At 46.7% G+C, this 27,336-nt stretch overlaps 1 protein-coding gene across 1 annotated transcript in view; it reads right to left on the bottom strand.

Annotated features, from left to right (window-relative positions):
- Positions 1–20,578, bottom strand: part of ZCCHC7 (zinc finger CCHC-type containing 7) — a 119,581-nt gene extending 99,003 nt beyond the window's left edge. Inside the window, exons 1-2 of the mRNA XM_086628971.1 lie at positions 20,485–20,578; positions 15,044–15,757 (exon numbers count right to left, since the gene is read on the bottom strand). Of these exons, the coding sequence (XP_086485097.1) occupies positions 15,044–15,734 (691 nt within the window). The 5' untranslated portion in view covers positions 15,735–15,757; positions 20,485–20,578. The remainder of the gene's footprint in view (positions 1–15,043; positions 15,758–20,484) is intronic.
- Between the last annotated feature and the right edge of the window lie 6,758 nt (positions 20,579–27,336).

Genomic DNA, 27,336 nt, shown 5'->3' on the forward strand with positions numbered 1-27,336 from the left:
CTCCTCTCCTTTTCTCTTTTCCTTGACGGGAATTGTTCGAACAGACTGATTTTTCATTCATTCCATACAGAATTGAGTCCTATATGGCATTTCATTTTATTAATAAACTTCAGAATTACAATAATAATATTAAATTTTGGAAAACAAAGTGAAAAGCACTTGCTGACTGTCTAAATGTCACATTCAGACTGGAAGAGCATTTTTTATTCTTCTCTTCATCCTTGAATTAGTTGACATTAACTGTAATTTTCATGTTTTCCTCACTGATGGTAAGTACACCATTTAAAAATAAAATAACTAACTAGACCAGCCATCCATTTTCTCTAAAACGGGACAGTCACTTAGGTCTCAGTTATTTCCCAGCCTGATTTATCCTCGAAACTTCTGATGAGCCCACTGTGGTCAGTCTCATGAGAAGGAGACGGCAGAAGGCAGATTCAAATCAGGGCAGCTGTAACATTTGATGCTACCACAGCTAATACCAGAAGTCGGCCATCCTTTCCTGCTTCTCCTTTTAATTTCAAGTGGTACACCCAAAGCTGAAACTGACATCATTACCTAAAAGAAGATGAATTACAAGTAATGGCTTGCTTACGTTGGTTAACCTTAAAAACATAACCCCCCCACAATTCTAGCGCAGCAGATTTCCCACTGTTCACAGAGTTTTTGGTACCTGCGCTGTGTTCACACTGCTGTGTGCAATGAAATTCTGCATGGGAATACCTACAACTTCCACAGTAAGGACATGTAGGTTTTGCTGTGTGATTGCAGCGCATCTGAGCAGCTGTGCTGTCTGGCAAAGGGCACTGCTGACATGATAATCCACCTGCGCGGGGAAGCTGTCGCGCTTCCTTTGTGTATTTACCTTCTCAGAGAAACTACAGAAAAAGGGAGCTACATCAGAAATAAAAGTTGTTCTTGCAGCTGTACCATTTTTGAACTATTGACAAGGTTTTTTTTTTTCTCTGTATTTTCCATTTATGTCTATTTTATGAGCAGATGTCCCCTCTGTAAGACACAAACTGGAACGGTGACATAAGAACATCAACTGAGAAATGGTCTCAGTTTTACTGATGACAAAAAATCAGACATTTGCCAAACTAAAAAGAAACAAAAGTATAAATGAAGTTATCCTTAATAACCAATACATTTTCAGCTTCTTTTACAGCACTATAAATAAAGTAACACTACAAAAATTTTCTTTTGGGAAGAATTCTGTTTCCAAAGATCCTCCTTGCTCCTTCAAATACCTACAGATTCTTAGCTTCACAAAGCAACTCGAGATCAGTCAAGCTTTGAAATAAAAAAAAAATAAAAAGGAGAAGGGAGGATGACTTTGAAGGCGTGCTCTCTGTGACGAAGATCATGGGGTACTAAACAAACCAACTGACCAGGTTTTAAATTAACTAAACACACTAGACATAAGTAACTTGCAGGCTTAAGAACAGTTATCGGTTAAGTACCACCATCCTGATAATAAAGGAAGTCGCTCTAATTCCAAAGGCAGTGCTATCTGTCCGTCCGTACAAACGCGCTCTCAGTCCCAGGCCCAAGTGACTGCTCTCCACGCTGTGACAAAGCGTGAGCTGGCTCGCAGAGGGCTGACCGGCTTTCTCCCTCTGCATTGATTTCCCTTTTCCGCTCTCAGACAACACACGCTGAAAAGCAGCTACAGCTGCTTTTTTTTTTTTCCATTTTGATGCAACTGTGTTTCACTGCCGTACCAAGCGCCTGGAACATTTTCACATGCTCCTTCTAGCTATTTGAGTCCATTGGAGAGTGGTTTTCAGGAGTGTACGGTCCATGCAAGGGAAGGTATTTTTCAGCTTTTGTCCTTTAGAGAGTGCACACGTGCATGCCCTAAAAAATTACATCACTGCCATACGTCATAAAAGTGTCATTTGTATCTAGAAACATACTGCGCGTCGAACAGGGAGGCTGAGATACAAAACTGCTGTGCAAACTTCTCACTGAGCGCCTCAGGGAAAGCGATCGCAAATAAACCTCGCCAGAAATGGTTTGGGTTTTTTTTTTTTTTTTTTTTTTGATTTCCCTGTTTTCTGAAGTTGGTAACTTTATGACCATTTTCAACGAAAAGTAATTTTTAAGGTAAATCACAAACACGGGTTCAGAAACGGCCCCCTAGCCACGTTACTTGTACCCTAGAAACTGCAAAAGCAAACCCGGAGACAAAAGCGCGAGGGGTCCTGGAAGGGTCGCCCTCGACTCCTCCACAGGCGCAATCGAACAGTGAAAAAAATACCACAAAGGGAGAAAAAGAAAAAAAAACAACATCACGAAGCTCTGCGATGAGAAGCTACCGGGCGCTAAGCACACGGCAGCTCACGCCTACCCCGGCTCCAGCCCCGGCAGCGGCGGGACACTCGCCCTCCGCCACCGCTGTGGCCGCCCGGACCACCCCCGGCACGGCCCCGGCCCCGCCGGACGCCCCGCCGGACGCCCCTTCTCCGGGGCCGCCCCCCGCGCACCCACCGATCGGCGGGCGGTGCGGAGCGCCGGGGGAAGAGAAGGGAAGGGAAAGGAAAGGAAAGGAAGGGAAGGGAGGGAGGGGCAGCCGTCGGTCCCGGGCTCTGCGCGGCGGGCCGGGACCGGGGCAGTTCCCGGGCCTCCCGACGGAGCCGCCGGGCTCGCTGCGGGGCTCCGGGAGCGTCCCGCCGGGAGAGGAGGGCGAGAGCCCGCGGGCGCGCTCGTGCCCTGCGCGGTGCTCCGTGGTGCTTAAAAAACACAGCAAAAAACAAAACACAAGGAGCTGTGGCTTTGAGCCGTAATTAAATCACTCGGTTTTTAGAGGATCGATGAGTAAAACAGCGTCGCTCCTCCTGCGCGAGGCTACTGCTAGAAAAGGGGAAAAAAAAACCCCAAAACCCCAAAAAATAAGAAACCACAAGTGAACTCCTGATGCCTGGTTTTTAGGCTTCATTTTTGACAAAAGGGTGTAGCACTAGTTCATTTTAAATATTTCTTTTGCTATCTAGAAATATAAAAGTTTCCAAAAGATTTTTTTAAAAAGAAGAGTACATCGAAAATTAAATTAAATAAAAATGCACAGAAAAACTAAATCACTACTACATTAAAAACAAAGGTCAGCGTGGACATATTTCAGAAAAACACAGGTAATAAACTGCCTTCACCATCAACTCACAAAAAACCCACAGAACAAGTTGTAGGAGGTGTACAACATAAGTCAGATATAGACTACAAATGCCAACTGAATCGTGCCTCTGCTCTGATTGCTGACACCGATTTCTTAAAGGGATCCTCTTCTTCATTGTTTTAAATTTTATGCCAAACCGAAACTGTAATAATTCAAAATCTGATGAGACAATCCCTCCAGCACACACCCACTCAGCTTTACTTCTAGAAGTATCAAAAGTAGAGTTAAATGATACAGAAACTGAGTATGTTCCAAAAAGCCTCAGGAACAGTTTTGTTTTGCATTGGGCTATCGCAAGCTGAAGGCTACCACACGGACTTCAGCCACCTCGGCAGCGAATAACGACTGGAAACGCTGCTGCCCCTCCCAGAGACACATTTTGGAACATCAGAGAAACTTGTGTTCAAAGTTGGCAACTTTTTTCACTTCAGTTTTCTTTGTAAAGCTGCATGCCAGATATCCCATGTGAACACAACGCAAAAGGAAACAGTGAGGCTGCACATACACTTCTACAAATCTACATACGAATACATACGTGTGCATACACTCACACGTGTGTGTGTACGTTCTCATCTGAGCTCACAGGCGGTCCCGGACCCGCGTTAGTGAGAAGGGGGCGAGTCACCACGTTCCAGAGACGCAGGTTCAGAGCCGCAGCCGGAGCCCCCCACAGCTCCAGGGGGAGGGGGAAAGCCCCAGACCTCTGCCGCGAAAGTTTTTAAATGTACAAGACAGTATGGACTGGGTGGCTTACCTTCAGGCAGTGTCTAGACTGGGAAGTACATACAACCTTAACGCAACTACTGCTGCCACAGAGGCTGCAACACACCGAGTGTTTCGCTGCCTCCGCTCTAAAAGGGCAGAGAAAACTCCAGTGTTTCACCATGCACAGAGAGTTTCAAAAAGAGCCTGAAAAAAAGCATCTGGCAGCCTTCTCCCCCAACCTCCCCCCCCGCCCCCTCACTCTATGGTTGTTGGGGTTTTAAGGAGTTGACGGAGGAAGGTTTATCAGTCACTGAGGACGCCTGGCCCGGACCTGGCTGTTCCAACGCCTCAGGACCCTGAGGAAGGACGAGCACGCCACAACAGCAACAAATCACAGATAAATCTGCCCACTTCAGGCACAGAATTGTTTTGTGACTGTTGCCGAAATGTGCTACATCCAATAGTCCTCCGCGGCATATATTCCCATCACCCGCACTTCAAAAGTGGTCAAAAGGAAGAAAATCAAACCTGACACCATACAAAGACTGCAAGGGAACTCACAAAATTAGCACCAAACTGGTGGCCAAACGCATCTTGACAGCCAGTTCCGTACACAGAGTTTCCTACAGTGTGTGGGCGATGCCTTTACTGCTCTGCAATGTAAGTACGCCATACATCACCATATCCACCTCAGGAAGTCCAGCTGAGCAGGCAGAGCTTTTATTTTCTTATTTTCTCACTTCTAACAATGTCATCTCCCAAGACGCGTGGCACTGTTGCATACAATGTAATGTCAGAGACACTGGCAGGAGGATTAGAGGCAAAATGGACAAATGTGTAACCACCATCATAGAAAGTGAGTAAAGGTTGAGCTCGGCAGATGGGGAACGTTCCTGGCGCTAAAAGTTTTCACGTGAAAAGAAACAGCTTGAAGCTAAATTCAACGACTGCAAAACCTGCCACGTAAGCGGGAAATGTTGCTGTTAAGCAGAAACCCTTAGTACAGGAGTTGGGCACTGGGCTGCTCACACATCCTCCTGCCATGTCCTCAGCATCACCCTCACCTCTCCCACCTTCCAAGGGCAACGGGCTCCGGTGAGCCCACCAGCACTGCGGCAGAGAGCGGCATGCTGGTGTGGAGAGCTTCCCGGGAGAGCCAGGCTGTGGTGAGCATCAGGCAACTGGACAGGTCCTGGTGACAAAAACCATCCTGATCCAGAGCTCCTCTGGAGATTTCAGGAGTTACTTTGATTTACATGTGGAGATTAGAAACTGTCTCATCACTAGGGGGGAAACAATAGAGACCGTTAACGAAGTGAGAATGAGTGGAGGACCGTGCTCAGCCCAGAACACACCAGATGGTAGCTCAGGGCCGGGGAACAATGCAAGGTGTGCACCGACATGCACCACGTTCTTGCTTGTGGATGTCACGATTCTTGCCAGGTAAAAGCTGCTGGAGGAGGATCGTCACGTGTGAAATAGTCACAAAAAGCATATGATACTTAGCAGCAAGAACACTGGGAATACAAATCATATACCTTAACAGTGTATAAAGACAATGCATCCCAGGACTCGTTAGCTTCCATTATAAAAACGTGTATATATACCTGCATATGCACAGATATTGTAATAGTGTAAGGATCTACCTCCATAAGAAGAGAGAGAAGAGAAGAGAAGAGAAGAGAAGAGAAGAGAAGAGAAGAGAAGAGAAGAGAAGAGAAGAGAAGAGAAGAGAAGAGAAGAGAAGAGAAGAGAAGAGAAGAGAAGAGAAGAGAAGAGAAGAGAAGAGAAGAGAAGAGAAGAGAAGAGAAGAGAAGAGAAGAGAAGAGAGAAGAGAGAAGAGAGAAGAGAGAAGAGAGAAGAGAGAAGAGAGAAGAGAGAAGAGAGAAGAGAGAAGAGAGAAGAGAGAAGAGAAGAGAGAAGAGAAGAGAGAGACCACCCAATACCAGTTGCCGCAAGATTAACGGTCACCGTGATGGTATCAGAGCGTAAATTTTCTGTGCTCTTCGGAAGGAAACCGACGGGCTGCCCAGCACACTGCACGTGTGCCTGTGCTGACAACACAGCAGTTCAACCCATGCGCAGGTCAGACGTTCCCGGCAAATCCCGTCCCTACCAGAAGGAAACAGAGTTCGTTTTCTGCTGTGAAAAGGCCCCGATTTCCCCAGCAGCGTGTCAATCATAGCCTAAGGGCTCACAAAAATGAAGTATATGCTGCCCTTCTACATTCCTCTGAATGTCAATTTTGCCCACAGCTTCGAAGCACAAAACCACTTCCACTAGGTGCTACTACAAACAGGAAGACACATAATAAAGTATTAAAACCAAGCCATTTTATTCCTCCTATTGTTTTATTCTGTTTTAAAATTCATTTATAGAAACTCTTTTTTTCCTGTGCTTATTCCACGTGCATATCTGCACGATTTACGTCCCTTTGTAGGCCAACTCAAACTTTACTTTTTCCCCTTTTAAAACCCTTAACTCCTTTGTCTTCAGTATATTCTCTATTGCATTGTTTAATTACTTAAAAATCTTGAAATTCCCCTTCAGAAGGATTAAATCAGTCTCCCATCAGTGTTCAAAAATCCAATTGCAGTATGAGAGGTTTTCCCCACCTGTAAGAAATCCAAAGAAATAGGGACAAGGGAGAAAGATTAAACTGATGACAGAAGTGGAAAAAAAAAATTCTCCTTATAACAATCAACAAAACAGCCAAAAAAAAAAAAGAGAAAAAAGTGAAAAAGTCACCCAGAATTTATGACCATGTAAGCATGGGCACTCTTGCAGAAAACCTAGTCAGCAATCCAAAGCCATGGGAAATTTAAATCAGAGCTAAGGTCCACAATAGCAACGAAATCTGCGCAGATAAAAGGGCCTGCCCAGGTCGCAGGTACGCTTAGCCCAGATCTCTTCAGATTTGCAAAGGAACTTTATTAGTTTTATTAATTTTTTTTCTTAAATAATCAAGAGATTCAAGTGTATCCACATTACACGGTAAAGAAGATTAAGTTTTTTTTCTTTAATCAAAATATCCATATGCATGTGCTGTATCTTCCAAATGGCAGGTGGATTCCCACCGCTTATTACCGCTCCAGGGTGCGTTCTGCTATAGCAACTCATGCACAAAACACTCCCACCGCATTTAAGCACCGTTCAGGTTCAAGCAAACACAGGCACGGAGAACACCCCTCAAATGACAGGAAAGCCTGAGCACTCTGCCGGGCGCAGTTCCGGGAAGAGCAAAGCCGGTAACGGGTTCCAGCAACACGCACACTGACAGAAAAACTGAACTCGGTGACATCAACCTCTACTTCACAGGCAGCCGGCTGACCTGGGCACAGCTGGGCAGGAGGACTCAGGACGATGGGCTCCCACCCTCCTCGGGAAGCCCCTCCATCCCCCGGCAGTGGACCGCAGCTCAGCAGCAGGCAAGGGACAGAGCGGTGCCAGGTGCGCAGGGGCTACCAGCCAATGCCAACGCCGCTCCCCGTGCAGGCTGTGCCCAAACAAGTGCCAGTTTTACACAGAGACGCCTTTCCTGCCTTCTTTTCCACCAGCCGACCCTTCCCAATGCCCGGCACCCGCGCTCGGCCTCCCCGCCACGACGTCGTGCTGACAGTGGCACCGAGCTCCACCGGGGGCTGGGGCCACCCCGAGACGGGAGGCCAAGCAGCCAGCAGGGTGAGGTGGCCCACGGCTACCGAGGAGCAGCCTCCCCGACCTCGAGAAGAAGCAGCGGCAAGTGGGGAAGCACCAACCCACGCGCAGCAGCGGGCCAGGGGCTGCCACCCACAGCTGCCGCCCACAGCAGCCACCAAATAAAACCTTTGCTTTTTTGGGGTTTGGGGGTTTCTTTTAACATTGAAATTTCTACGTGGACTACTTCAATAAGTCTTGCTGCTCTTAAGAACCGCGGCACATACCATTAGGTATTAATAATTAATTGCTGAACGAATTGTCACCAAGAAATCTTTTTTTACTTTTGAAAGCAGCTTTTGCTGAAATTTAATTCAGCAATTCCACAATTCAGGCATCCAAAAAATACAGGGAAGTATCGCTCTTTACATAGCTTTTCTGTGGCCTAACAAAACGAAAAATTTCTTGTAGACATTTTTGTAGAACAAGTAAGTTGGTGCCACAAATACCAAGACCAGAACAAAAACGTACATCTTGCAGAGGTCGTGTTCAAAACTAGCTGTCAAATGAAAAGGTAAATTAAAGAAGGAAAGCACAACTTACTGTACTTTTTTGTCATTTTAGAAAGAAGCTTACACTTTTTCATTGTTTAAAAATACACTGAGGGGTATGAATAACAGCAGAGAGCAGAGAAAGACACAGACGTGGTCATATTTTTGAATGGTTTCTGTTGTACCATAGAGAATTAAGAGAAAATGAAGTCATGCATCTAGAAGAAGCTATTTAAAGCACTAATAGTCAACAAAGGGTATTTCCTTTTAAGCATGGCTGACAGAGATAAAACAATAAGCTAATTTCATCAGGCACTGCTGTTACTATTTTGACTCTATAAGCTGTAGTTACTGCTGTGAAGCAGAAAACACCTTCCTACATTATTTCGGAGGGAGAAGGCACAAATAAAATGCTTTCAAATTCCTTTTTCTTTTTTTCATTTTAGGCATGTATTTTTTTATGGTTTCATTCACTAAATGTTCAAATCCCCTTCATTTTACAAATCTATTTTTATTGTGGTTTCTTTGACTAATTGAAAGACTCATTGATTAAGGATAAAAACCAGTGCACAGCAAGACCTCTAAACCTGGAAACAAGATGGAAATAGATGACGAAACAGAAAGCTGAAAAAATCTGCTTTGGAAATAATAGTTTGCACTTTATGTTCACTATTTCTTTTTGTACAAGGCAGTTTTACAGGACAGTAAAAGCAAAAGTGGACATGAAATCCCATGGCTCAAGTGAAATGATTTGCCCCTTGGACATTGGCTTCCTTTCACAATTACTTTCAACAGAGAAAATTAAAAATACTGGTGTTTTACCAAATTCCAGAAGTCAATCTGTACAAAAATTATTTCATCTATTCTGATTGCTAGAAGATCATGTGATAAACAGGTTTAAAAATATCTCGTAACAGCACATAAGCCTCAGCTGAGTTTTGTGCTTCCTGCTCCTCATTTGTCTGAGGTTACCACCAGAGCCAAAGCTACACCAAGAACAGCTTCTGCACAGTTGTGGAACAAACTGCTCACACAAAAGCACAGCGTCACCCTCGGTTCAGAGGCTCTCTGTGCCCTGGGGCTGCAGTGAGCTCCAGCTAAATGGGCACTGCACCTGAACAGAAGCAGCTGAGTTGGTCCCTGGTCTGGGTCTGCTGCTGGCAGAGGGAAGGACCCCCAGGATGCTCGAGCAGCAGCTGTGCCCAGCAGCACGCGTGGGGATCACTCAAGCCACGGCATGCCGTGTCACAGTCGGTGTCACGGAAGGGTGGCCAGCGCCACCGAGGACACTGCGCCGGGGCTCTGATGGGGCGCAGGTGCGGAGCGATGGCCAAGGAGGCCCGTCGGCTGCTACTTCTGAGAGCACTTCTTGTGCCAGTAGGAGCATCTCTAGCTATGTTCTGGCAAAGCCTTAGCACTGTGTTAACAAGAAAAAACCCAGAGTCAGATGAAAACAACTGCTCCCTCTCTGGGAGCCCAGCAGGTTACGAATGTGCCGTTCCACAGAAATTTTGGATTCAAAACCGACCATACGTGCCCCACCCCACAAACCTGCCAAACCCAGAGCATGATCGCATTAGCCTGTCGTCTCCGAGGAAGGTACTGGGTGGACAAAAGATGAAATAAGGAGAAGATAAATTGTTTTTTGTACCCTTTAGTGGATGGACATCAATGCTGCAGCTTTGAAAGCTGTCTTTCCAAAAGCCATGAGAAAAAAAAAAAAGCAGAGATTAGGATTGCAGCTATATGTGGAAGAAGAAATATGTTAAAAGGAAGCTTTTAATGAAGGAATGGATGAAAGACTTTCAACTACAGGAAATTAACATTCTTATCATATATACTCTCATTGCAAAGTGGAGGAAAGGGGTGGGAGGGGAGAATCCTCCTTCAAAGACCTGGAAACTCTCTGACACTGAAAATGAATTCACTACATTTAGTACATGGTACGTTTGTATCTTTGCACACTTTCTTCTGGACTCTAAACGTTTAAAAAATCAGGTAGATCATACCGAAGACCTAGATTTGCTGAATTACCCATTTTTCAAATGCCACGCGAAGCAGGTAGGACCCTTTTTGCAAAGTAACAAGCAGCAGCAGTGCCCACCTTTTCAAATGCCACATGAGGAAACCCACAGATGACTCGGTGGAGGCAAGTAACACACAGAGGTACGTGGCCGCTGTCTGTCAGCTTGAGCAACTGTCTGTAATTCGAGTTAAGTGCCTGCTTCACATCCAAACTATGCACAATCTCATCAGAAAAAACAAAGTTGGCATACAGAGGGCCAGAGCCACGATGGAACAGCGAGCACTTTCCCTGACATCCTTCCGTATGAAACAAGAAAGTCAGCACTCACCTTCACATCCCAAATCATGAAAGGGTACCAACCAGCTGTTTTGCTGAGAAACCAGCAGACGCATGACAAAAAGTTGGATTTTACAGAAATACGGGGACAATCACAGTTTTGCTTAATGCAGTATTAGACAAGCAAACATAAAAATAAGTGAAAGGCATCTAAAGCTATTTGAAAAGAGAGTAGAAAGGGAGGAAAAGTTTCCAGCTGTGTTCTGAACAGCAGTGTTTGTGGACCAGCCATAAATTTCAAGATGTCAACTGAAGACAGAAGGTGAATCTTGATTCACCATCACAAATCAGAGCTCATTGCCTAAGGCAGAGGGGCATCTTCCGTCACAGCAGGCGGTGGAGGCTGAAGCTAGAAGGCTGCATGGGGAGATGATCCTCTGCACTGGAGGTATCAAGAAAGCATTATTTGTTTATAGAGAGTATTAAAAATAAAAAGGTTGTTAGATAAGAGCAGAGCAGGCAAGTAAGATGTAAAGGAGTTAACAGAATAAGGAGATATGCCTAATTCCTTTCCTTGAGGAGTTATTTCTGACTCAAGTGGTACCTCAGCATCTCTATTTCAGCGACTCTGACATGAAAACAGACTCATCAAACAACTGACACAACCGGCCACTCTCAGAGTCAGAGAAGTATTCATGTTTCAGTTCCCTTTTTAATGTGAAGCAAACTGGACCCCAGGCACACCACGACACTGCCATGGGAGGTCTATCCCATTTACACAGTCACAGGCAGCATCGGAGGAGAAGGGAACAGGCAAGGCTTCACCAGTTGCTATACTCTATGTCCATCCTTACCGACCCCGCAAGCCCTGAAATAGTGATTTACACACTGCGTAGTCACTTAATACTTGATCCCATTCTTTAGAAACCCTGAAAACAGAACTGTGAACTTCTCAAAATAATTTGAATTAATTAGCACAGAATATCTTTGAGAGGATAAGATTTGCCAACAAACATATTTTTTTAAATGTTATTCTTCCTTTGGATTTAAAATGTTTATGTTTATGTGTCAGTCCTTTATAGAACTGGACTTACAATGCTGCGTAAGCTCAATAAACGAATTATGGTTACTTTGTATTAGGAAGATTTACAGCTTTTGTTCTCTAAACTATTGTGTCTTTGTATCCCCATCACCATACATTTTAGAAACATGGCAGCTGAACCAAACTTGTGCGTGCCAGAGCTACCTGAATAACATTCACTGGAATCTGGGATGCGGTTGAGAACCAGGGCTTCGACTGGAGCCAGCCCTGCAGAATCCTCTGCGCCCCAGGCACGTGCTGGCGTTGGGGCCGGCACCGGGGCAGAGGCGCACGGCAGAGTCGAACAGATCATCATCGACTCCTTCACAGTCGGCAGAAACACACAAAGGTTAAGACTTTCTGCACAGTCACCCATACGTAGAAAGGCAAAAGCTACAATGGAGAGAGCTGTGCCTGTACAAGTGGCACCTGCTCCCAAGCACCCGTGTGTGCCTGACACGTGTTCTGCACATCCCACAGCTTCTCTGGGCATGAGGCTGCTGTTGGCAAAACCACTATCGATGTGAGGTGAGGGGCAAGAAGGGGTTGTGAGGAGGTTCTGACATAGCTTTGAGAATAAAAATCGGAGTAGGAGAAGAACTGTTAAATTTATGCCTCTCTTGTGTGACTGTCTTTCACTTTCCATTCGAGTATCTCAAAAAACGTTTACATTGCCTCCATTAAATGAATCAATTTTAGTTCTGAACAGCATGACAAGTTTATACAGCACAGGAAAATTCCACTCCGATTACCTGCTTTGAATGTGGTTTGCTTATTGTCAACATCTATGAATATATATACAAACAAGAAACATTACTACTTTTGTTACGAAAACATAAGTTAGCAAAACTGTCTCCTCGTGTTAACCTCCTGTATTGCTTTTTAAAAGCCTCTCTGTTAGCACTGGCACACCTTTGTTAGAAGAGCACAAAGAACGAAGACGTGAATTTTCATTTTCATGTTACACCTAGTAAGCATAATCACTCCAATACATTAATTACATCACATTTCCCAAAATGTGTATATGTAATTTTGAAATATCCTTGAAGTGTCCAAGCACTGTTTAAACATTTTTCTGTCTTCTGCTTTTTTGGGCATGTTTAATTCTACCATCAATATAAATCCGAGGAGATACACAAGTCAACTGGAAAAAAGAAACCTAACTCCAGGTCATTTTCCTGCCCAGCAGTTACGAGAAAAATAGTCACTACCCAGAAAATGTATTAACTTTGCTATGTACAAACAGCATCAGCACTGTCACAGCAGTCACCACATGGCCCCAAACATTTTGCTTCTGAACAGGCAGAGTAATTTAAGAAAAAGACAAGCTAATTAGCTCTAGTTTCAAAGAAGAGGACAGATTATAAAAATACAAAAAGAAAGATATTAACGAAATTTAGCAACTTCAAGTTAATTCTTAGAACCTGCATTTTAAGAGATTTATAGGGAGAAGAAAAACTACATAAATTCCACCTAAACCATGCCTGTCTGGGGTTCTGGTATGGCAACTGAATGCTCTGGCACTGCACTGGGAACAGGGAAAGCATTTCTTAAACCTCCGAGGCCCGGGCAAACACACTGGCACCTTCCATCAACCATCTGACATGGAGAGCACCCTACGGTCTGTTTGGCAATGGACTACGCACAGGAACAACTCCAAGCAAAAGGTTATTGAACGTTTACAGGCAAGAAACAGGTGTTTTACCAGAAAAGAAGGCAAAGACAATTTCTCAGCTTTCTCCTCTCAAACAGTTCAGTAGCAGCAGGTGAAGAGCAGTGCTGTTTGCACAGCCATCCTGAGGAAAAACTTCACTACTTTCAGCCTGCAGATCAGCACAGAAGAATATTTCTTTTCCCTGAACCCAAAACCACCTCATTTACATGTGTACCAAGTAAAATTATGGGTTTGGGTTTTTTTTCTAAACAATAATTTAAAAAAAGTCTTGCAAAGCACCCACTGCTGCAGCAGACCTGGCTAGCCTTGCCACCCAGGCAGCCTTCCTTCAGGCAGTGTTTTCTCTCAGCCTGGCAGAGGACACTGCTCCTGAGAATGACCTTTGTGCTTCGGGAAACCGGTGGGCAAGACAAAAGCATGGCTGATTGTCTGTGGATCCAGCTGATTCAGCTGCTAGGAATTGTGGCTGCTAGGACAAAAGGCGAGCCATTTCCTCCTGGCTGCGGGAGAAGCAACAACCTGCTTTAGAGCCGCAGCCTGAAGCCTTCTTCTGGTGAGCAACATCCGGTGACCCCGACGTGACAACAAAGAAAATAATAGAGACCCTAAAAGAGACCTCGTCAGTGCTGGAGCCCCAGCCGGAGCCAGAAGAGCCAGAGTGAGAATTCCTTCAACAAAGAAGGTAAAGCTACCCCAAAAGAGGGAAGCAAGAATTCTACTGAATTCTACTTAACTGGGTCTCTGCTCACCATGAAGTTCTAAAAATTAGTAAACAAAAAAGGGGGAACTGTGGATCCAGCTGATTCAGCTGCTAGGAATTGTGGCTGCTAGGACAAAAGACGGGCCATTTCCTCCTGGCTGTGGAAGAAGTGACAATCTGCTTTAGAGCCGCAGCCTGAAGCCTTCTTCTGGCGAGCAACAACTGTCCAACAGAGTTTTTGGTTGCTAGTGACAAGGTACGTATTACGTAGTATGACTGTATAACAAACACAACTGTGTACCTAAAATCTGTTGTGCTAACCATCACATTTACTACCTTTCTGCACAATAACATGGAAGAATATTTTGCAAATTGCCAAAATGCTAGATGTTAGTCTTAGCAGTTGGGAATCTCTCTGAATTATGCAGTGCAGAATCCATGCAAGTAAATTTTAGATAACAGTCTAAACTGACGGACTCCTGAAGGAGCAGTTACAGAACCTGCTTCTGGAAGGGGAACCCGTGCAGGTGGTCCCCCTTCCGTTCCTTGCCATCTCCTGCTACAGTTTGTCTCTTTCCTGAGTTGCAACTTCTCCAGTCTAGCGTAAAGCAAAGCCTTGACAAGCACTGGTGTCTGCACTGCGCAGGGCAACGAGGCAAGGTGGGCGGGGCAGGGGGGCAGAAACATCACCGGATGAGAAGAGGAATGATGCTGCTCCCTGGGTTATGAGCACTGATTGCTTTCCTACCCTGCAGCACTTTCCAGCAAGCTTTTTCCTAGTATGCAGTTCCTACCTCTGATTTTATGTCTTTAGTCCTCAAACTGTTTTTTTTTCCTACTTACTTTGTTTACAGTGAGAAACCATTGTATTCCGTCTTTATTTCATCCCACTTCCTCCTGCTTCCCCACAACTTCTTATATGCTTTTAGGAATACAAAAGATATAGGAAAGTTGAAAAGTTCACAGCATGAATCAGTCTGATATTACTTCTAAACTATCAGAAAAAGTGCTGTCTTTTCATATATGACACTATTGAAATAAAGGCATTGAATTGTTATAAATAAATGACTATTTCCTTCATCATAGTTTTCTACCCATCATTATACCCTCCAATTTGCTTTCTGTTCATCCTTCTTTTCAAACATTGACATTAGTATTGTTGCAGACAAATCCTCCAACGTACAAAAGAATAAACGAGTGATTAAAAAAAATACTCACCTTCGCGGACAGGAGTTGCACAGCCTTCCAGGTTCAACATTATACCTTCATCTCTGTCATCTGCACCAGCTCCCAAAAGCATCCAGCTCTCGACATTATCGCTGTCAGATATCAAGCTCTCCTCCTCCGAGCTATCATCTATTACCAACACGTCTTGGATGGCATGAGCTCCAGTAGGACTACCTAGGCTCAGCTTCCCACTAGTAGTACTTTTCCGTTGCCTTGAAATACTTGTGCCTGATCCAGCTGGATACAGGGTATTACATCCAGGAGCTGTGGCATGAGTTGGTGTGGAAGATCCTGGAGGCATGTGTATTTTACCTTGAGCTGAAGAGCTTGTTGACTTCTTTGCTTTGCTTTTGTAAACACTGTCTTCATCTGGTGTATCAGATAAGACTATGATCTCAGGGTCATCTGAAAGCTGAGCATCACAATCAATGAATTCAGTGGTTTTCTTGTCTTCATACCGCTTCTCAGTCAGACCTGAACTATGACTCGTGACTCCTGCAACATTAGTTTCTTCATCCATTTCCAGCGTGCTGACTTCTCCAAGATTTTGAGAATAGTGGATCTGGCTGTAGAGATGGAATTCCACCTCACTATCAACACTCTGCTCACTGGATGACTCCTCGTGATAAAGTTCATCTTCATACACTTCAGCATCCTCAGCGTCTTCGTATCCAACAAACATTCTGGAAAGCAAATAGTCTGTATCTACAAAAAAAACCAAAAGGTTGTAACAGTGTGGCCATGAATGTACACCCAAAACCATCCTTCAAATGACACCTTTGGTCTTTCTGAAATTGCTAAGGTTAGTGTCTCTGTTTAGCCTGTATCTGGGGCTACAAATAGCCAGCTGTTCTATCACCCAATGACCCCTCCCAGCTTGAGGAGGGGAACTGGAAAAAGGAAGGAAGACCCACGGGTTGAGATAAGAACTACTTAATAATTACAATAAAATAAATGAAAAATAATAATGATAACAATAATAATATATACAGACAAGTGATGTACGGTGCAACTGCTCACTACGTCTTGACCAACATTCAGTCCGTTCCTGGCCAGTGATCCCAGAGCAGGAGAGTCCCAAAACCGCAATCCTGGAGAGAGAGGAAGAGCGGGCCTTGGGAGCAGGATGACAAGCAAGATCCTCCAGGGACGGTGACCATCAAGAAATACAGGCTGTCCTCAACAAACCTTCCTATTTATACTGAGCATGACACTACACGGTATGGAATACCCATATGCCAGTTTAGGTGTCAATCACCCTGGCCACGCTCCCCCCAGGTTCCTGGACATCAGGGTCATTAGCAAAAACAAGCTGAACAGTCCTTGATCACTGTGGATACCCGCATACCATGGCTGGTGCAAACTAAAACAAAGTGTCTTATCAACTTTGTTCTCAAAAATCAAGTGCTTCAGTCTTTTTAAAAATGCAGCTTACTTTAGAAATGTCACTTCTCTGAACAGAAAATTGATTCTATGATTCTATCCCAGCAAAACCAGAACAGTTAGGCATAGAGCTTGGCGTACAGAAGATAAAACTGAGCAGACTTAACAGCTACAACCATCAATGCTCAAATCCATAATAGCAAAAGCTACTTTAGGGTGCATCTTGTTTAATCTTAACTACTATTTTAACCTCAACTCCTTTAGCTTCTGAAAGTTACACTTAATGTGCTCTCAGCTTCCACAGCTCCTCTCCATCCTGGGTTCAAAGCCAGGGTACCTGCATGGATCAGGAGCCAAATGAGTGCCTGAGTCAGAGTTCTGAACATTCTGCCAACCAGTATTAACTCTGGGTACTTTGCAACTCATTTCACTACGTAATATCTTACATACATAACTGAAAGAGCAGGGAAGGATCATTCAGCGATATTCGACAGAAGTAACTTGTGCTTATCTACACTTGGGCTGCAGTCACCTGAACTGGTGCTGCAGAATTTAACCCTTTGACGAGAAGAGCTAGGGCTGTGATACAGAAGCATCCAGACATGCTCTGCATAAGCTCAGGGCTGAAGGTAGCATAAAAAAAAGAACAGTTGTCCTGGTTTTAGTTGGGATAGTTAGCTTTCTTCTGAGTAGCTAGAACAGCACTGTGTTTTAGATTTCATATGAGATTTGGTATGTGAAGAATGTTGATAACACACTGAGGTTTATAGTAGTTGCTAAAATATCAAGGATTTTTCAGCTTCCCATGTTTTGCCAGTGTGCAGGAGCACGGCAGGCTGGGAGGGAGCATGGCCGGAGCAAAGGACCCACAACTCCTACCTCAGGACTTGAGCTTAGTTGTAGGATTGAGGCCCAGACTGGCCAACAGAAGAGTCCATATCATGCAACATCATGCCCAGCAAATAGATAAGGGCTGGCTGGGAAGCTCTCTCGCTCTCTTCGCATCTCTCTTCGGGGCTCTCAGTCTTCCAGGATTGCAGTTTTGGGACTTGTCTGTTTCAGGATCGCTTGTCGGGACAGGACAGATATTGGTCAGAGTATGTGAGCAATTACACTGTGCATCACTCGATGGTATGTATTATTATCGTTTTATATATTATCTGTATTATTACCTTTTTTATATTTTTTAATTACTATTACTTTTAATTTTATTTTATTCCAGTTATCAAATTGTTCTTATCTCAACCCATGAGTCTCCTTCCCTTTTCTCCTTTATTCTCTCCCCCATCGCCCAGGGATGTGAGCAGCTGCGTGGTGTTTAGTGGCCGGCTGGGTTAAACCACAATAGTAAAGGTAGTCTACAAATCTGCAGCCTTCATACAAACTAACATGACACGTTGTCCCATCAGGACTTAGGAACTGAGTTACAATGCCATGAAAGTGCAACTACAATGCTTTGAGGAAGGTATACAAACAGTGTCTGCCCAGCTCAAGGTTAGATATGATGTCTCTGTACTGCTACCAGTTAAGCAATAACTATCTACAGCCCTTAATGGCCTTTTTGGTGGACCTAGGACTAAAGCCCCGATTTCCCTTCTTGGGTACTCAGCAATACTGCTTTTTAAACAAACATGCTCTAAGAGCTGCCCAATGGGACATAGTGCACCCTCATCAAGTTTGCAGATGATGCACATTTGGGAGGAGTGGTTGATACATCAGATGGTTGTGCTGGCGTGTGGAGGTATCTCAACAGGCTGGAGAATTGGGCAGAGTGGATCCTCATGAAGGTCAACAAAGGTAAATGCCAAGTCCTGCCCCTGAGAAGGAGGCAGGCTGGAGGCCCACCAGTTTGCAAAAAAGGACCTGGGGATGGGACAAGTTGACCATTACCTAATATACTTTTGGATCAAAAAGCATCCTGGGCTCCTGACCAACATCGCTCGCAGGGTGAGGGAGGTTATCCTTCCGCTCTAGTCAGCACTCACAGGACCACATCTGAAGTGCTGTGTACAGCTCTGGGCTCTCCAGCATGAGAAAAAGATGGACACTTTGGAGTGAGAGCAGTGAAGGGCCACTAAAGCATCTGAGGGACTGGAGCATCTGTCACCTGAGGCCAGGCTGAGAGAGCTGGGACTGCTTGTCCTCAAGAAGAGGAGGCACAGGGGGATCTTACCAATGTAAATAAACACCTGATGGGGGGGAGTAACTAAGGCAGAGCCAGGGTCTCCCAAATAATGTCCAACGACATGATAAGAGGTGACAGACACAAAAACTAAAATACAGAACATTCAATTTAAACATAAAAAAACCTCCTTTTTTATTCTGTTGCCCAGAAAGGCTATGGCACCATCATTCTCAAAGATGTTCAAAACCCAGCTGGGCATGACCCTGAGCAAACTGCTCTAGGTCACCCTGCTTTGAGTCAAGGGGTTGGAGGAGACAATTGTCAGAGGTTCCTTCCAACCTCAACTATCCTGTGATCCCAGACCAAAGGGTGTCTCCAGAGTTCTCCACCCACTCCCAAAGGCTTTCTGAAGTTACTTTGCCTAATTCACGGGATACATTATTTCATCCACATGACCACATCATGCACAGAGAAGAGCAAAGCGAATACTTTGTCTGAAAAATCTGTATTTCTGTGTTACAGTTACTCCTAGGGAAGCCAACAAGCTTTTTTAGCAGTGAAAACTGCCAGATGGAGTTCAGTCTCTCAGTTTCGGAAGGAAGTGGCATGATATTGTTTAAATTCGCATACTGACATACAAGTACAAAAACTTAGATTCAGAAGCTTTATACATAAGTAATTTGTGCTATGATGGTACTTAAGGAACCCAAAGGCTCTTATTATGACAGCTTTCCGTGCACACCCTGCAAGAGTCCTTCCCTGATCACGACAGATTTGACTTCATTTGTATTCCTGTCATACCAGAAGTCAAACTAAAGAGGAAAACACTTTTCCCACAAAAATAAACAAAGCAAAACCACAAAAAGCATGAGCACACAAGCAGGAAAATGCAAAGCTTACTGACAATCCATACACTGTAGTCTTTTCTGTTTAGGCTTCCAGTAGATCAGCATACATCATTCAATCTCGCATAGCTGAAGGAGTCACTTTGGTTATTGCCAGCTGAGATCACATCCAAAGATCAACAGAACCCGACTCATCCACACGTGTGCTCAGCTCCTGTTATCTCCTAACACACTCCACTTGATTTCTAACCTACAAATACAGTTCTAAAACTTAACAAGTGGAGGTTACAGAATCTGTTTTAAAAGCTCTCCTACCTGCACGGTGACTATAACCTCCTGGAAACTTTTACACCTGCCAACACAGAACTCTGCTTAGCAGCACAACGCATGCGGCAATAATCTGAGGATAATGTGAATATATCTGTATCTCTCATCTGGGTTCTTGGGTAAATATAACATCTATTATGCCAAATAAAATATGAAAGAATGTGGTCAGAACTTGGTGATAATAGACAAAATAAACCTATTTTATACTAGTATTTAGGTTTGGACTCCATGGATATGAGGGAAAATGTAAGACGCTGGTCACGTGAACAGTTGTAGGCAGTAATAAAATAAGGCAGAAATGCACCTGACAGACCCGAATGAAGCACCCATACTTAAACATTTCTCTCAACTTTAGGTAGGGTCACCCTTTCACACAGATCTTAGCCTGTTCCCATCCACAGGGTGAGAATAAAAGCAGAGCTGGCTCCAATCAAGCACATTCACAATACTAATCTGTGGTCATAAAACATAAGAAAAGAGACCTTCAGTAGCGTAGGAAATGAAAGAATCTCCCTGAAGCATGCTGCAATTTTAGTGATAATTGAAAAGCCAACTGGATTCAAGCACTCTTTCCTTCCCATTCTGTCACCCGCTGCAAAAAGTTACACCATGTAGTACACGATTATTACTGAAAACATGCAGCTAAACAAGACCGCTGGATCACGAGTGCCAAAGAGGGCCCAAGGAGCTGACTCACGGACGCTTCATAACGCAGACAAGAGTAAGAAGAGGCAGCGCTGCACTATGCTTACTTTGATCTGTGCTCCCCACAAGCTCAGGTCAAACAATGGCTCCTCCTCTCAGGTCCACGCACAACTGGAACGACGAAGGGCTCTTTCTCTTGCTCAGCACGTATGGCAGGTCACTGGGAAAGGAGAAACATCAGACATCAGCGTCACAGCACCGTCTGAAGATACCTAGTTCCACTGTTCACCACCCTCAAGCTCAGGCCATAACTGTGCCCCACCTCTTAACCACAGAGTGAGAAACACCTGTTTCAGGTGTTTGGCATCAAAGCAGACAAAAACACTGCCTCTAGGAAAGGGAAGAGGAGCTCAACAGACAAAGTTTTGCTCTTCTTCAGATTGTCAAAGCGAAGTAGTCTCTCCCTGTATTCCTGCTGATACTCAAACAGAGAAAGACGTATATGACTGCCAGTGTTCCGTAATTTAGATTTCCTTTCACCAGTGAAAGGTTTAGACTATGGGCAATTGTCCTTTTTGCTACCAGCTAGACTATGACAAAGACATCTCTCATGTCTAAGTGTGAAAACCACATTAAAAATAATAGTCCTGCACAGACTAGCTGATTTTAAAGGTAACACGGGCTGTAGAGAGCGTAACACACTGACACATCATACTGTGGAACCAGCCTGCCTTACTTTGGAAAAAAAAACCCCTGAACTTCAAACCCTAGGCCACGGGAGAATCGTCCTTTCATCAAAAGAAATGTCCTTCCTACCTGAATGCAGAGCACAACTTTCCTCAAAAGTACCTGACTCTGGTAGGCTCTAAGTAAGAACGGTTCAGATAAGCGGCTAATGATGTTATTAAAAAAAATTAAAAAATCACAGCTATCTGAATTTCTTTTAACCATTTCTGAAGAAAACTCCAGATGCCTATAGTCAGAAATGGTGGGAGATCATCTTCCCAGGTCATTTACAAAGACTTCTTGCCTGCACTTTTCATCTAGACCATTAAAAACCCCAACATCCCTCCCTCGATAAAGTGACAAAAGCTGGCAGCAGCACCGCGCAGTCAGGAGGGAGGTGTTGACGGCGACTTGCAGGCAGGGAGGAAGAGTGCAAACAAGTTAACCCGAATAACCAAAGCAATTTTCAAGCTGCGTGCAGGCAGCTACTTCCTCAGCCAAAATTCCAAAGCAGTTTGGGACACTCAGGTGTAACATCAGTGCAGAAAGCGCTTTGCATAAGGGCCAGTAGATGCCAGACCACTCCTTCCCGCGGCATTCTTGCTTCATATACTTGTGTCTCCCTACCAGCTCCTCCTTTCTTCTGCTTAACCGCACTACTTCTGCTGCTTTTACTTTTTCTGCTCCCAAGATCTTTCAGAGCTCGCAGTAACCTTTTTGTCTCTTCCTCTTGCCATTTCAAATACGCGTTCTGCTTAGCTTCAAATACTGAGATTTCTTAAAAGAAAAAATTCTCAAACGAACAAAAATGAATTGTAAAAAAGATTAATTTTTCATCCTTTGCAAATACGACTTTCAGACCAGCGTGGTATTCCCATGGCAAATTGTCAGTGAATTCCAAATATTTCCTTATTTTTCTTGCTCTCTGCCTGATCTTTGCAGTAATGTCAAAACTTAACACCTCAGGACAAAGGCTGCATTGAAAATACAGCAACAATGTATTCTTTGCTGTCTCAGGAGGTAAAGACAAAACATAACCCTATCATCAGACTCTGTTACGGACAGGAACAACAATGATAGGATGGAAAAGAAAGCTCTTTTGAGGAAATTATCAACAACTTCCTAAAACCACAAGCACCTATCAGAGGTTTAGATACCAGAACGGTAGGAGACATCAACAGACTCTATAGTTGTGTGCAGAGTAGACCTTTTCTCAGTTTTCTATTTAGTCATATTTGTGATACATCAACTGCCTACTACTTTAGGCTGTTAAGATACTGCACAGGTACAACCAACATGAAACCGACACAGAACTTAAATGTTCAAACGCAGTGAAATGAAATCTTTCATTTCAGCTGTTGTAACTGCTTTTGTACCACTCATCAGAAGTAGCACACCTGTATTTCATGAGAATAAGCAATCAAAATTATTGTTATGAAGCACAGCACCAAAATGAAAAGCATTCTTTGCTCTTCTTGCTATCCTACAAAGGTATGCAAGTACCAAATCTGAACGATTTTTTTTTTAAAAAAAGACAACAATACATGTTTATTATGAGAGTTTAATGTCAGGACACAGGTTTTTTTCTTCACCTGTATTGTTTTTATTTAACCAAACGTAACACAGATCTTATTTGGGCTTACAGGGATAACCAAGCTGCAGTCAAAGCAGGTGAGAAAGAAACCATTTTCATTTGCCACCCAAGGTGAGATGTGCAGCCATTAGACACTCAGAGCAGCTCCCTGCACTGATGTGCTCAACCTAGAGCAGAAATGCCCTCACAGGGACACGTGTAAAAATGTCCAGAGGTGAATTCCAGGGCAGCCACCCCCATCGGTTTTCAGGAAGCAAACCCAGAATAGTACGTACTGCACCTATCGTCTCAGTTTCAAGTAGTCAAGAAAAGGCAGACAGCACCATAAAGCTGACTTAACAGTGACGTTTGCTATCAGTTATTTTTGGATAAAGTTTGTCACTCTTTTTTTCCAAGGAGAACCTGCGCTGCTCAACGCTGAGATGTAAAACTCATTCTTACAATAATGTGCTATGTGTTTGAGAAAACGTTTCTTTTCTGTACTTTCTTTAAATATGGAGCAAATAAGAGTGCGGGAGAGAAGAAAAGCTTTGGAGAAGAGGTAAACGGTTTTCAGTGACAAGCTATACCTTCAGGAGATCTCAGGCATATCTCTTCCACACCCAAATCCTGGAAAATAACAAAACATTCGAAGTTTAATTGAAGCCTTTTGGAAGATTTTTCCCTCTAGCAACTTTCAGAACCGTCTTTAACAGTAACCGTACTAACATTCTCGAGTTAATAGATTTGCTTTTCCTTAGATCAAGACTCAATTTAACCTGGTGACCTGAACGCAGATGTGCCAGTGCTAAAGAAATACCAATCTGAGTATCCGGAGCAGCGAACGGGAGAAAAAACGAGGAGCCAATTCACGCGCACACCACGGACGGTCGTCCTCTGCGGGGTACGGCTCCGCACCGCGGCTAAAGGAGACCCGAGCGGCTCCGAACCCTCTCCTCCCCCGGAGCCCCTCACCCAGCACCGCCACCGAGCCCGAAGCCACTCGTAAACGGAGGCGCGCTCGTTGCTGTAGCTCGATTAAAGACAGGGACACGCCGCAGCCGCAGACAAACACGGACGCTGAGGCAGTGACTCGGACATCAGTTTAATGGCACGGAGGTTCCGCATTTAAGGTGCTCGGCACCGCCAGCGCCCGCACGTCCAGAGCGGGCAGAGCCCGGCCGCCGCCAACCGCCGCCGCCCCAGCGCCAACCGGACAGGCGCGGACACCGCGCTCCGTGCTCGGGGACCGCCGCTGCACGCGGTTACAACGGTGCGAGAGGGAGGGCCTGAACCAGCGCGGCGGGCCGCACCGGCACCGGGACGGGCGCCCCGGCAGAGACTGCCGTGCGCACGGCGGCGGCAGCGGGGCCAGGCGCGGCTCCGCGGCGCGGAGCGGCCTTCGCGGGGCAGCGGAGAGGACCAGCGAGCAGCGCGCCCGACCGCCCCGGAGAAGAAGGGCCGGGCCAGGCCGGCAGGGAGCGGTGCCGGCGGGGGCGAGGAGCCGGCGGGCGGCCCTGCCGGTGCGGGAGCGCGGGACCGTCAGGGGCCGGGCCGGGCCGGGGGGCCGCGCGGGGAAGCCGGGGCTGCCGCGAGGCAGGACGGGCGGCAGGGCCGGCGCGGGGCAGGGGCTGCCGAGGCGCCGCGGGGCGGGGGCGGGGGGCGGGGGTCGGGGGCGGGCGGGCGGGGCCGGCGCCGCTCGCGTACTCACTGCCGGCCGCACCGGGACACGCCGAGCAGGAAGCGGAGGCGCGCACGCCCGGCCGCGTGCTTCCGGGCCCGCCCCCCCGCCGCCGTCACGCGGGCGCGTGGCGCGGCGCCCCGCCCCCGCGGCCGCCCGGGCCCCGCCCCCGGCAGCGGGCGGGGCGGGGCGGTGGCCGGGGCGTGGGGCGGGAGCGGGGCGGGGCGGGGCGGGAACCGCCCGCCTGTTCTGGAGCGGCGGCCGCGGCCTCCCCGCCCCCGCGCGGGGTGCGGGCTCGGGGCCGGCCGGCCCGGGTCTGGTCCTGCTGTGGCTGTTGGAGCAGCAAGCGGCAGACCCGTGCGGTGCCCGAGGGGCCTCCGAGCAGCAGCCGACTCTTCAACGCACTGTGGACTTTCAAATAACTTTTTTTTTTTCTTTTTCTCTCGAAAGCGAACCTCTGTGCAAATTTAGTTTTCAGATATTCTGTCATTATGATGACTAATTCTCAGTTTGCAGCTTTTGGTTGAGTTAATTCCATGAAAATCTCATCGGTTTCAGCAGGAACTGCTCTTCTGTTGATGCAATGCTGGAGGGGATTGGGTTTTGCGCAGTGGCCCGACAGCAGTGGCATCACTATCACTGGCCACTGGCCATGACCCAGCTCGTGCTCTCTCTCAGAGCCTGCTGCATGGAGCCCAGCTCGCTAGCAGGTGTCTCCTGCTATCGTCAGGAATGGGATGACAGCAAAGGCTTTGGACAACACGAGCACAGGTTGGAAGTGGAGGTCCCAGAGACCACCAGGGATAACCCACCAGTCGTCGGTTACCAGCTGTCGGAAGACGCAACTGTGAGAGCTGGAAAGGGCCTGCACTGGCTGTAGGAAAGAGGCAACGGCTAAGCAGGGGAAGAAACATGTCAGGCAGCTGCCTGTCCTGTGGAAGCGGCCCCTCTGCCTGCCAGCAGCCTGCAGCAGCCGCTGCCCACAGCCTGTGCATGGACACGGCCCCATGCTGCTGAGAAAGGGAAGATAGAGGCTCAGCTCCAGGCTCAGGTCTGCCTCCGCAGCCACAGCCGGCAAGCGCCATGGCCGGCAGTGCCAACCACCAGCAGCAGCCCCGCAGCCTCCTGCACTCACAGCGAACACGGGACACGGCTGCAGAGGGGCGGCCGCCTTGAGCACACAGTGGTTCAGTACCAGCTTCGGGCACGAAGGGTGGTGTTCAGTAAGCGTGTGCTGCAGATGAACATCAGTCTTGTTTTGAAGTTCAGACTGGCCTGATTGATTGTCCCTCTGAACACACCCGTATGTGCATTGAGGGCCAGCACTCCTCCTCTTGCACACGCAAAGGCCGTCTGACTCTGCACAGCACCAGGTGGCTGTTTCCCCGGGGGGCTGCTGGTTCCTCTGCCTTGGCAGAGACCCCGGCACGGTCCGGTGGTGCGGCAGCACCCGTCCTCTGCCAGATGTCAGGGATTCCCACCTGATGGGGGCTGCCGAACCCAGCAGCCCTGCCCAGGAGAGGCTGCCACCACACGGTGTCCCCAGGACCCACCAGGAGCAAGACTGAGCATGTTTCCAAGGGGCACACGGGGAGACACACACAGAGCGTGTAGACACAGGTGTGTGCACTAGTCAGCCACACAGATCAACAGGGATGGGAGCCACAGCACTCACGCAGACACAAGCAGCACCAATAGCCTCATCTGGTTCCCCTCTCTGGCTGCTCAAGACACAGGTCCGTGGGTGGAAAATAGGCACATATTCATGTGTGCATGCATACGTGTGCATGTATGTGCGTATGTACAGACACACACCACGCAGGTCCTGCCAGTAGCTATCCTTGGCCAGCCTGCCCAGCAGCAGTGGCTGCCCCAGCTGCCACGCAGAGACATGCATGCACCGAGCAGGTCCTGGCGTGCTGTCTCCCACTAGTCAGCTTGCAGATTCTCGGGTCTCTCCAGTATCCGCCTCTCTGACACTGGGCTCCTGAGCCTCCTGTCCTACTTGCCTGTCAGCACAGCTTTACGTTTGGTAACGATCACCCTTGCTGGCACACGCCCACACAACAGGGACGCACTGTGTCTCTCCAAGTGCTGCACCACCTCATGTAGCCCTTCCAACCCGGGGTGCAGATGCTCTGGCTGGCTCCAAGACGTCCATACAAAGACGTACACACAGCGCAGACACCCCCTCACCCAGGAAAGCAGTTAGATGCCCCGTTTAATATTGACAAACAAGCTAATATTTGACTCTGCCTAATGCTTCGGCTTTCATGAGCACGACAAGCCTGATGACCTACAGCAGGAGTAGCAGGGAGTCGTGCAGGGCATCCAGACGCAGGAACGGGCGAGTGGGTGCAGGGAGCCATGGGACACTCAGCTGGATCTGCTGCTGTGGCAACAGTTGCATGCCCGCTCTCCCTGCAGCTATGGAGCAACCCCTCTGTCCTGCCGCAGGACAGGCGCCTGCACGATTCCCGCGAGGCCGGCAGTGCCGCTGACCCCATGGGGCGGCTTGCCCGTCCGGGCAGACACGTGTGCGCTGGTGCGTCCCCTGAGCCAAGAGCTTTCATTTTTCATTTCATTTCTTGTAGGCCTTTCAGACTTCGGGGGTTTCCTTAATGCACTGCTCGTACTCTATTTTCAACATTGCTGGCATGTAATTACAACCCGCATTTTGCCTCTGGGAATGTTAGCACAGGCATGTATGTGTTGGCTGCAGAAGTGTCTCTCGAAGGGCAAAGTGATCTGATTCTCTGATCCTGTAGGCTTTGGGTCGAGAAAGAAGGAAAGTGAACAAAAAACAAGCCACACACATGCAGGTTTTATCTTCTAGCAGAGAGCAAGTAGACCCTGGCGAGAGTCAGAACAGAGCCGTGACACCGGCAACAGGTACTTTTCTATGATCTAATCATGATACTTTCCAAAACAAAAATGTTTTTATTGCCCTGGATATTACGAAACCTTCTCAAATGTGTC

The sequence above is a fragment of the Tauraco erythrolophus genome, chromosome Z (assembly GCF_009769465.1).
Source record: "Tauraco erythrolophus isolate bTauEry1 chromosome Z, bTauEry1.pri, whole genome shotgun sequence".
NCBI classification, from domain to species: domain Eukaryota; kingdom Metazoa; phylum Chordata; class Aves; order Musophagiformes; family Musophagidae; genus Tauraco; species Tauraco erythrolophus.